This window comes from Cystoisospora suis (genome assembly GCF_002600585.1).
Source record: "Cystoisospora suis strain Wien I chromosome Unknown contig_886, whole genome shotgun sequence".
NCBI classification, from domain to species: domain Eukaryota; phylum Apicomplexa; class Conoidasida; order Eucoccidiorida; family Sarcocystidae; genus Cystoisospora; species Cystoisospora suis.
Window position 1 is genome coordinate 607 of NW_027153687.1, and position 11,924 is coordinate 12,530.

Sequence of the window (11,924 nt, forward strand, 5' to 3'; positions counted from 1 at the left end):
TCGTCGGAGAGCGGTAGGTTGTGGAGCCCTGAGAAGGCACCTGGATTGTCCGGTGAAAACCGTGAGGAGAAACAAGTGGTGTGCGGGAGGTGTGCGGACGAGCGTGGGCCCCAAGGCAGCGACGGACAGCGAAGATTGCTAAGGCAGGGGGCAAGTTCGTGACGCGTCGACCAGGGGCAGCAGCGATCAATCCACGGAGTGCCTGGCTCTAAAAGACCGGTCGCAGTCATGGTTTGTTCCTGAGCTTGACTATCGGAAGAATTTAGGAGAAGAGCGTGCCGCTGAATTTGATTCGCGTCCAAGACATCATAGTCACGGAAGAGGGTGAGTTTACAAGAAGCAAAAACACAGTTCGGAAGCACGGTCCCTTTGATCGCTGGGAGATCGTTGCCACACAAGTGTCAGCCCCGGGGCTTGCCAGCACGCAGAAACCCACTCCAGGTATCGCACACCGAATCCGTGCTGAGAAGGCAACCGAGGTTTTCACACATCTCACCACCTAACCAGAAGGGCTACAATTCCACTTCCGAAATACTCTTGGTTCCCTCCTTCCCTGGGAAAGGGTAAACCCCAACTCACACCTAAGGCTTGCACTCCTGCCCAGACGAGTGGCATCACCGACGAAACCAACGACAGTGTATTGGAGAACATGATTCTAGCTCGGCTGCTGGCCAGCGTAGTGTCACCTAACCCTGGTCGAAGCAAACAACTTCCACTGCCACCTCGACGGTATTTCCCTGTCATGGGCAAGAACTGAATTGGAGTGCCCTCCTGGTGAACAGTTTCACCTTTGGCCCAAGGGAGCCCGGCGACCCCGAAGTGAAGCCGTGCTTCAGCTCGGCGCGTTACCAAGACGTCAGCTATTTGATCGCTGGCAGTCACCAAGATGTAAACTAAGACCTTGCACTGGCGCTGTAAAGGCACCACACACGTTGTGTTGCTCAGCAGGAAAAGGGTACCCCCTGTTACGTCTATCAGAAAGAAGAACGGGATATTGAAGCTTCTCGGGGAAGGAGCACTTGCCGGAGCTAGCACTCACCCAGGTAGGCTCGGACAACACTTTCCCCACAGAGGACCCCAGGTTCCCCGACTGATTTTGCCTCAGAAAAAGAACAAAGCCAGTCCGAAGAGACCCACGCAACTCCTCCTGTCTTCTCTTTTTTTTCCCCACATTCGCACTACTATCCTAATTCCTTCTTATTCAACTGCCTGCTCTGGGACTCTGCAAATGCCTGGGCCCGCCCTCGAACCTGGGCTGGTATCGCGTTACTCCTTCTCCTCTCCAGCCTTGTGTTCTCATTGTGAGTTTTCTGCAACAGCCCTCCTTATTCTATCCTTCTGTAAACATCCATCCGGATGAAAATCTTCGGATCAGCGATCCGTAACCGGCGGCCAGCCTTGAGACAGCCAGAGGGTTTTCCCGGTGTGTACGCGCGTGCTTCCTGTTTCGCTCCCGCACTATCGCTATTGCGATATATTACAAGCTTGCTGTTACGGTCACTAGTGGTAGACCTCCTGCTGACTGGCAAGTTGGGACTTGTCCACCGACCGGTAGGCTACGTCGCTGTCACTCCAGCCAGTCCTCAAGAACACTGCTTGACAGAAATAACGGATGGGAGTAGTGGTGCGCCGCCCTTTTTCGAAAGGCGATAGGCCGTCGCGAGGTGGAAGTTACATTACGATCTGGATGCGCGCCTTTTACGCGTGCGATGCATGGATAGCGCTCGACACTTCTATCCTTTGGCCGGTACTGCTCGGACTGTATCTTCCGTACTTACGCTTAATACACTTTCGCGAAAATGGAGCTTATACGCTGAACCAAGCGTTTGTTCAGTTGCCTGAATAAGAGCCGGTGGGGAAAAATCTTCCCAGACACTGAGATATCTTCTTGATGCGAAAGAAACAGCTCCCCCCATCTGCTCGATAGTGCAAACGAAAGCTACCCACGCACTCGTCGCTCCGCGCGTCAGAAGATGAAGGAGTTCTGGGTTTATTTAACTTCCGACTTGCTCTGTGCGTCGGAGGCCCGGCGCGCGAGTTCGTACCAGTGAATATAGAGTGCACAGCACGGCAGGTAATCTCTTCACTTCGCAGGTGTTACCGCTGGGCCAAGAATAGTAACGCCCAAGTACTTGCTCGGGAACCTCTTTCATACTCGTGACAAGGAAAATATCAGGCCTGTAGGACTCCGCGCCCACCAGATTCGGTCAGTTCCGCGTCTTTGGCAGAACCGGCGGCGCTGTCAGGAAGCAGATGGAGCTGGCGATTGCTGGCTCTAGTCACACACTGGCCCTACCTTCTGTTCCAGGCCGCGTGCATCCGACAACCACTACGCCCTTCACGCAGCCTTGGCACTTCTCAAGCGCGGCAGTCGGTCTAGAAAAGGCGATTGCGCTAAGTCTCCCCGTGCTGGAAGCCCGGACAGACGAATCAGCAGCGGCTCGCCCCCACCTGCTGAATCCCTAGCTCTAACATCGGGTGCTCGGAGGGACTGCACTCTGCGCCGTCACCACTGTGCGAGAGACCATGCGGCGCGGGAGTGAAGACCATCTTCCACTTGTGGGCGCAACCAACTTCTTCCTAGGTGTTTCGGCGTGGCTGCGCCTGCAGCTGGGGTGACCCTTACTGTGCACGCCGCTTCGCGTTGCTCGTCGGTGAAGATCTAATTCCTTTCCATAGAACGCTGGGCACAGGACGCCGAACCCAGGGCTGCGCCGGTACCATACAGTGCGCGACCTGAAAAAAGCAGGTTGAACTGCGCCTACGCTTTCATTAAGGGTAGGTGCAATAGTTCTTTTACAAGTACAACAAAAAGTCACCGTGCGCGGGCCGGGACCACGGTAACACACTCACGAAGCCTGGAACTGTCATAGGAAGAGCTCCCCTGTTCTCTCTTGATATGGGTTGGTCGCCGAAGAAGATATGGGAGGCGAAATTCCCCCCCCTCGTCCCCTGCATAAGGTACTCCGGTGACTGCTCCGCGTGCAAAATGGCTGAGCTTGGGACTTGGCCTCGTAGGACCCCACATCAACGGCAGGGGTAACGGCTTATCCGAGAAGAAATGCTCGCGGGAGTCTCCTGTGGCTTTGTGTACGCACGGAGCGAGTCCTAAAGGTGACTGTGTTCTTGAGTTCGTGTTGAAATTGCGAGTGTGCTCAATGACGGCGTGTGGCTTACATCGGAGTGAGCGAGCTGTGCATTTGGGAACGCATCATCCCGCTCAGGAAGATCCTCACCTACTGGAGCAGTTGTGCCCCTGTTTCTGTTTGATTTTCCTTTCGAGTCGACCGTGAGGTCTCTCGGAGGCTTCCTTGCAATGAAGAGACCATTAGTTCTCTCTTTCTGGGGCCCGTGACCTTAATCGTAAGAAGTAACACGACAGACGTACAATGAGCAGCTCGACGCCCGTTGTCCACTTTCTCACCTGAACTGCCGATATGGACAGGCGTGAGTTGTCATACGCAAGCAAGTTGATTCTCGTGTGCCTTGTTCTCTCATTTCAAGCTGTGCTGGCTGGAGGATCTTCGAGCCTGAGTGCTACAGAAGGGAAAACAAGCGATGCACACAATGCTGCCGAGTCAGCCTCGGCACGTCGTGAGCCAGGGGAAGTCGGGAATGGTTTACCAGGCAACGTGGCCGATACGCAGCTTTGGGACAGTCCGCATCAGAACAGCAGGGATGAAATAGGTGATAAGCAACCAGCTGTTCTTGAGCAAAGTTTTCCCCGGCACGAGTCGCAGCAAGCGAGTGTCGCGGCCGCGGTTATTGAAGTAAGAACGGAAGACGGGACTAACCAGTTTTCCACGCGTTTTTTCTTTTGCCCAGTGTGGGTGAACCCTCTCGCTCCAGCAATTTAAGATGTATACGCTCATCCTAGGGGCACCTTACACTCATCTGATGCAGGTACTACTATATGAAGGCAATTCCACCGCCAAGAATTCACGAGAGCTGTTGACCTGCCATACCCTGCGTACCATACAGAAGAATGCAGATCTCTGCGGAGGGGCCCCAAGAAGCGTGGAAATCTCATCGTGTTCTACGACCAACAGGCAACCCTCTGAAACAACAGCCTAATCCACGTTCCGTCCCACTTGGTTATCAAAGTAACACAGACTGCGAAGACGGTGCTGGCTTGGATACACCGAGTAGCGCACTGCACCATGGCCATCACTACAATCCACAGCATGAGGAAAGAGCTGTTCTGAGCTGCCGACGCGCGCCGGACTCGAGGAAAACAAACGGATTTCTGGGGGGACTAGTAGGCAACTTTTCGTCCATGTTGCTGTTGAGAACACAGTAGCCACACCCACATGGCAGTGGTGCCGCTATCGAGGCGCCGTGTCGACATCCACCGAGGAGAGATCACATCTCCCCGCTGCCTATTTGCAACGCGGGGCTCATATGCGAAGAGCCACAGAACTGTGTGCGGCGCTGACGGTACAGGCGACACAGGAAACGGTCGACCGATGTACGGACCTGACCCTTTCTGCCGCGGCAAGCACTGGTAAGGAAAGTCTCGCTAACCGGTTCCGTAGGAGAGCAATCTCGGACCTCTCGGGCAACGGAACCCATAGAGCGCGGTGCCCTGCTGGTCCCTTATTGACTGCCATGGGCGCTGCAGCACGAAATGTGACAGATTCCCTAAACAACCATCCGCAGCTCCTCTTGGAGTGTGGACGCGTACTATTACACACCAGTTTCAGCCCTGTGAACGTGCACCGCGTGAGAGCTGAAGCATTGTCTACGTTTCCTGGGAAATCAGCCAAACTGCAAAGAGATGACCAGACTGGCTTGACAGGGCGTCGGAGAAATCGTTTATGGAGACATACTTCGAGAACGCTACTGTAAAGCTCGGCACGGACCATATTAGACATCGTAGTACCCAAGAGAGGCCAAGGCAGCTAAGGGAGGTTTCCTCGCACTCCTGCGATAACCCCCAAACCAGGAAAGCTATTTGGTTTCTCATCGTGAACCTTCAGGTGACGATGGTACTAGCAGCAGCATCACAAACTACTCCTGGTAAGCTCAAACACACACACCGTTCTTTGCGTAAGAAGAGTGGAATCCGGCCTATCTAAGAAGGTAGAGATTCGTGCTGCAGCGGGAAAATATTTTGACTGACTACTTCACTTCTCCTTGCGAGTGTCACTGGTCCCATCGAGAAGCTCAAGGCGCAGAGACTGTTTTCCGGAGAGTTTTCGAGTTGCCTGTCGCGTTTCCGCTTTTTGCAGGTCATGCGTCAGTCCAAGCTGCCCTCAGTCCGTGAGCGATTTGCTTACGCTGTCAGAGGGCAACCGCCGAGTGACAGTCACTAAAGAAGCGCTCTACAAGTCATTTCCCGTAGCGTCTTCTGGCAAGGAAGCTTTGACGCTAACTGTCCAGCTTGTGATAACCACGACTGCAAGGAGACGGGCCACAGGTAAAACTCGGGGCATCCTGTGGAAGAAGGTGGACAGATATATCAAGGAGTTTTAGCGTACTATCACCGCAAATTGTATGGCTTGCTTCTCCGGCGTACGGACTACACCCCCAAGAAAGGCTCCACACGCGGGAAAAAGACCAGAAGAGTGCCTTCGTCCTAATTTCACTCTGATGTCACCGTACCTCAGAATCGAAGTCTGGAGTTCACGGGAACGCTATGATTTACTTTAGAACCATACAGAAAAGCAGACAGGCGTTGGACCACCGGGAACTACCTCATCGATAGAGCTCCTTGGACGGATGTACGGGACTCGTCTTGTTCGACAGGCGCTATTTCTTGTTTTTACGGAATAGGTCTCTAGTTTTCTTAGAAAAAGACCACCTTGGCTGTCAGAGCTTCTTTTTCTGAAGCTGCAGTAGATGAGCTCTTACCCTTGTATCTAGTCCCCTTGCACTAACCGGCAATGGGATTCCGAGTGACACGGACACATCCGAGGAGTCACCGCCCAACCGAACTTCTTAAAAAAAAATGCAAACGTGGGAGTTGGTGCAACTTCCTTCTTATCTTCATGAAATATGCCATATACTGTTTCTATGTGAGATGGCATGTTTTCTCTTCAGCCCAGCGGAGCTTCAGGGTCAACTACAAAATTGGTAGTCGGCCAATAGTGAGTCCATCCGAGGGCATCTCAGCAGACATAATAGCTGCAAGGAATGAAGCAGTTTTCTTGAGTATTAAGGTTAACGCATGCTCACTCGCAGTCCTCGGAACAGATCTGAAAGTGACTTGGGAACTTGTTTCCATCTCTGCCGGTGATAAGAAGAAAGCAAAAAATGACAAAACTTTCTTGAAAGAATTTGAGAATAGAACTTTCGCAGTAATCCAGCCGGACAGACTCAACGTTTCCGGCGCAATCTACGAAGTCAAGACGGCAGTATCGTACCAACCAAATGAAGATCCAGATGATGTCAGCGAATATCTTTTTAAAATCAGAACAGAACAAGTTTCTCTCAAAATCACATTCTGCCTTGAGGAAATGAATATCACGCAGTCAAAGAAAGGCGGAGGATCGAGACATGGCCTCCCCTCTCCTTCATCGTCTACCCGTCACTTCGATCTCCCTGTACCAAAACAGTCTTCTCCTTCTAAGAAACCAAACCCTTGAAGATTCTCCAACCGCCTTATCTGTGGCACGCCGAAATTATTGGTTCTGTCAAGTCTTTCCATGTCAGGCACCTCGTCACTTTCCTTACATCCTGCCTTAGAAAGGAACAAATCTGTATCACGGCTGTGAAACTGTTCTTTCCTGTCCGTGTTTTCCTATTTACCTTTTCCTCTCTTCTGCCGTGTTCTTTTTATGCCGAGAATACTTCCCGGTTATGACGAAGGCGGGGGATGAAGACGTCCCTACCTCATGCAAAACTCGATGCCGATTGGTTCCACGTGGACGCTCTTCATTCTTCTTCAAGCGAGCTGACCCAAACCTTCTATTCCTTAGCTGTCCTCAGTTATCCACCTCCCCATGGTGCTGCTGTGCTCTCTTCTTCTCTGTATTGGCCTGAAAGCACGTGATGTTCATAGGACCGCGCCGAAAACAAAGACTTCTCATGCTATGACTAAGCTGATGGCGACACCTACGTGCATGTCTACAAGTCACATGTGTATCTATCTCGTAAATTGAAAGGTTTTCCTTCCTTCCAGCGCAGCTCGAGTTTTTTCTCGAGTACCCTCAAACCGGAAGAGATAAGTCACCTGGTCCTTTTCGAAAGATTACTGAGTTAGATGTTGTCGTTTCGGTCCGTGCAAGCTTAAAGCACGTCCGCTTAAAAGCGCATGCGAGGGCACCGTATTTCTCTCGTTATTCATGCGATTGAAAACTGGACTGAGCCACTTTCCCTCGCTTAAACACTACGGTTCAAGAAGCACAAGACAACGCTTAGCGCTTGATCTCAGTTCTCTGCTCTCTGAAAAGGTGTCGTCCTCTCTAGCTTGCTGAAACAGATAGGAAACCTTTGTAAATCGAACAAGTAAGCACCCACCTCATCAGGTGAAATTCATCGTCCGGGATCTCTGCTGGTGACAGGAAAATGACCTTTCTGTGTAGGTAAAACACGTTTATCTCTACGTATACAACCGTGTACACCTCTCCTCATAGAAGACCTAAGAATGAAAAAGATCTATCCTTTCTCCCTTTGTCTTCTTTTCATAAAGATAGCTCTCTGACGAGATCGATCCACAGTCTGCAAGATCCGTTCTCTCGGGTGCGTCGACTCTCCCCTTCCTTCTCCCGGGGGCTCTCTTTGCTGGTCCCGCGACTTTTCAACCAAGGTTGTTTTTTCTCTCTTTCTTTTTTTCTTCTCATTCTCTCGATCAAAGAAAATAGAAGAGAGAAATGAATGAAAGATGTTGAGTGGAAAGAGTAAACAGGCACCGGGAGAGAAAACAGGCGGACAGATTGGATGGTAATAACCTTGCCCGGTTGCCCGCCTGTCTCTTAAGAACTTTTCTTTCCCTTTCCTTCATTCTCGTTTACTAATGAGAGGGATTCTTCTTTCTTCTCCCAGCAGAAGTCAAAATAGAGATGGAGGTTTGGAGAATATCTACTATTTCATCATCTCATATTCACTGAAGAGAAGAGATGAAGAGGAACAGTCTCCTATAGGTTTCGAGGATTCATTCATGCGACCATCCGCTTTCCGCCCGCACAAGCGTAAAAGAGCCTCACTCTGCTCTCCTTTTCTTCTGTTTGCTTATCTCTTCGTGTGATTTCTGTATCCTCTTCGGCTTCTTTCTTTTCATTTACTTCTCAGCAAGCATTCGGCATGACATCACACCCCGGTATGGAGTGAAGAGAAGAAGAGTGGATTCTCTTCTCTTCTCTCCTCTCGTGTCTCTCTCTCTTTTAGTCATTTCAATACCCTACGTCTTTTCTCTGGTTTTCTTTGCTTGAATTTCTCTCTTTCGAGCCTTTGCAAACATGCCGCCGCTCTGTCCCTTGCAGAGGAGAGACATCTCTCCTCTTGTCAAACCGGTGGAAGGAGAAGATGAGGCTTCTCCAAAGCTTCTTTGTTCTTCTCCTCCTCTTATTCTTGATGCGGAACGAGGGTTTCCAAACTTTCTTTCCTCAAAGGAAGATAAGATAGTCCAGGGTGATAGACAAGCTAGCTTTTCTATCTCTTATCTTACATCCCCATGTCTACAGGAGATGAATTCTCCCCTTTCTTCTTCTGTCCCTACAGCTTCCACACATGCCGAAGATTCTTCGCTCTTTCACGCTCATTCTCCTCCAAACCCTTCTTTTCTCTATATAACCGACGAAAAACGTTCATCTCAAGCGTTTACTCTTGAATCTTCTTCTCTCAGTCCTTCTTCTCTCTTTCCATCGGATTCGTCTCCTGTGTCATCCCCCTCTTCCTCCCCGCGCTCACGTCACGTTACATCTTCATCTTCGTTACGTCGACTTTCTTTCGAGTCTTCTTCTCCTCCTTATGTTATTCCTTCTCAGGAGCGGCGCCCTATTCATAAGTGCCGCCCTGTAGAAGGGAGAAATGAAGAAGAAGAAGGAAGGAGTAGGATGATGTTACGGAATGCGCAGTCAAAAGAAACTGTTCTCTCTTCTCTACAACCTCAAGCTGTAACTACACCTGAAACCGTTCCTCCTTTCTCTTCCTCTTCTTCTTCTTCTTCCGTTTCTTCTTCGTCTCCTTCTGATAAAGACGTATCTGTCAAATCCATTCGAGATGCCGAGAAAGCTTTGTCGATTCTTCGTCAGTTACTTCCCCCGCCTCCATCCACGGCAATCTCTCTTTCCGTTTCTTCTTCTTCTCCCTTCTCTTTACACTCTCGTCCCCCTCTTCTCTCTTCGTCTTCTTCTTCTTCGGTTTCTGGAGACGTTTGCTCATCTGCTCCGCCACCCCAAGTGTCTGCATGTCTTGAGGAAGGAGTAAAGCAGGAGGTCCATGATTCTCTTGATCCTGCCACTTCTTCTTCTTCTCCTTCTTCTTCTTCTTCGACACATGCAGACGTCTCTCTCTCCCTTTCTTCTTCTTCGCCTTCTTCTTCTTCTTCGTGTGCACCACAAACTAGAGAAGAAGAAGACGATGGTCAGATCGAAGATGAAGCGCAGCAGCATGTCTCCTCCTGCTCGTCTTCATCGGTATGCTTTCTCTCTTCTTCTTCTTCTTCTTCTCTCGGGTCATCCTCTTCTCCTCTTCTTAAAGGTTCTAAGGTTTCCTCAGGAGAAGAAGAGAAGAAAGAAGAAGAAAATGCTAAGTCCAGTAGATCTCCTGCAGGTCTGTTTGTCGGTCATTATATCGATATAGAACATCTTTCTCCACATGGCGATGTTAAAGAGAGGAAGAAATTCCGCTTCTCTCACAAAGGCGGAGAAGGAGAAGAAGAATGGAGAGAAAGGACAAGAAATCTTCCTCATCTACACGTTGTAGAGAAATATCTTCTCTCTCTCGTTTGTAATCCTAGTCCGTCCGCCTCTTCTTACCCTGACTTAAGTAAGAGAGCTGCTCGATCGATTCTTGAGATCCTTCGGGTGTATGTACATCTGGAAGAAGACCGGCAAAAACAGAAGGAGAATATCGAAAGAGAGGAGAGAACGAACGAAGCACCTTCTTCAGAGACTCAAGCAGAATCTTATATTACGCCCTGTCCTTGTAGTAACACATGTATCTCTTCATCTCTATATTCTCCCTCAGAGGCTCTCTTACAGAAGCGAGAAGAAATAGTGGCATCAAGAGGTGATAGGGAGGGAGATAGAAAGTATGAAGCAAATCTTTACCAGGAGAACGTTGCTTTCCTTTCTGCTGAAGAGAAGAGCGAAAGAAATCTTGGTCTCTCTATGGATGAAAGACAGGAGGAGAAAGACGAGGGAAGCGAAGAAGACGAGAAGACAAAGAGAGTTTATTTTCGTTGTCAGAGTGATAAGAAGAGAAAAGAAGTCACACAAGGAAAAGAAGAAGTAGAAATAGAAGAAGAATCTTTCGTGGAGACCGAAGATTGCACTTCATCGAGATATGTCGATCTATCGAGATTCCTCAGTTCTCTTCTCTTCATTCATGAACGCACTCTCTTCAAGAGAGTCTCTCTCCTTGATCTCCCTTCTTCTTCTTCTTCTCGTTATTTCACTGATCACGTAACTCTTTCCTGTTCTTCTTTTTCATCCTTGGTGTTAGTGCAGCCTGTCCTGTATGAGCTTCTTCTTGATGCTTTAAATCTTCTTTCTTTTCTCCCTCGATGGAAGGACGCCGTCTCCCGCATTGCAAGTTCCTCGATGTACCTCTATCTATCTTGCTTTCCCTCTTGGAGAAAGATGTCCCATCAAGAGACTTCTTCTTCTTCTGCTTCGTCCTTTCCTCCTTTTTATTCTTCTCTAAAAGAGACGATTCTTTCTGGCGAGATTTCTGAAGAAAGAACACAGATAGGAGATGTTTCTTCTTCTCTTTCTCCACGCTCGAAGAGAAGCATCGATACTCTCTTTCCGTTGCAATCTCTTCTTCTCTCTTGTAGAGCGAGACATCCGACAGGCTCACCACAGATTGAGGAGAAGAGAGCGTGTCTCTTACGTCGGCTTCTATGCGAGGAAAGTGAAGGTATTCATCTTCTTGTAGATCGTCTTCATGAGCTGCTTCTTCCGCCAATGAAGAGAATGGTAGATTCTGGGGACAAGAGAAGAAATCTTGTCACACACGTCTCACATGTAAGGCCTGCTTTTCCCATCTCGATCCACTTCTTTCTTTCGCCAAGAATGTCTCGGAGGGGCCTCGCTATGTATCGTGCACATACATAAACCTGTACACATACATATATATGTGTGTGCGTATGTATTCTACGTCTATATATGTGGCTATACATGAGTGTACATATGGATAGGAAGTTGTATATCCAGCAAGTCCTAGGGCGATGGGTTCAGAGTGGGGTGGCTGTATGGTAGACATCTGTATATGTGTGTATAGCTATAGATGTATGTACAGAGTCTTTCTGATGCCGTTTTAGGGGCTTTGCTTATCCACCTATGTCAGTCACATATGTATGTAGAGATATAGAGACATTATTTACAATAGAGCGACAAATAGGTAGACAGATAGAGATACGTAGATAGATACATGGAGAAGAAGAAGAAAGCCTCTGTAGGGCCAGTGAAAGAGGAGTTGTGTAAGACTTCCTCCTTCATCTCCCTTTATCGGCTTTCTGCTCGGGCAAGATGTTCCTCATTGAAGACACCCACGCACACATAGTTTTTCTACAAGCCGAAATAGCGCTAGAAAATGACAAAGAAGCCTTTCTTTCTTTCTTTCTCACTCTTTCTTTCTTCTTCACTCTTTCTTTCTCATTCTTTCTTTCTTCTTCACTCTTTCTTTCTCACTCTTTCTTTCTTTCTTTTTCACTCTTTCTCTCTCTTTCTTTCTTTCTTTTTCACTCTTTCTTTCTTTCTTCTTCACTCTTTCTTTTTCACTCTTTCTTTCTTTCTCGCTCTTTCTTTCTTTTTCAC

At 48.9% G+C, this 11,924-nt stretch overlaps 2 protein-coding genes across 2 annotated transcripts in view; both read left to right on the forward strand.

The window, feature by feature from the left end:
• Nucleotides 1-3,437: 3,437 nt before the first annotated feature.
• Nucleotides 3,438-6,587, forward strand: CSUI_002124 (uncharacterized protein; the record flags this gene model as incomplete). Its single annotated transcript, XM_068062326.1, has 6 exons — nucleotides 3,438-3,770; nucleotides 3,992-4,258; nucleotides 4,444-4,504; nucleotides 4,980-5,019; nucleotides 5,232-5,419; nucleotides 6,043-6,587. The coding sequence occupies 6 exons, from the start codon at nucleotides 3,438-3,440 to the stop codon at nucleotides 6,585-6,587; spliced, it is 1,434 nt and encodes a 477-aa protein (XP_067925696.1).
• Nucleotides 6,588-7,205: 618 nt separating this feature from the next.
• CSUI_002125 (uncharacterized protein) overlaps nucleotides 7,206-11,924 on the forward strand; it is an 11,367-nt gene continuing 6,648 nt past the window's right edge. The window contains exon 1 of the mRNA XM_068062327.1: nucleotides 7,206-11,132. Coding sequence (XP_067925697.1) covers nucleotides 8,400-11,132 — 2,733 coding nt within the window. The 5' untranslated portion in view covers nucleotides 7,206-8,399. The remainder of the gene's footprint in view (nucleotides 11,133-11,924) is intronic.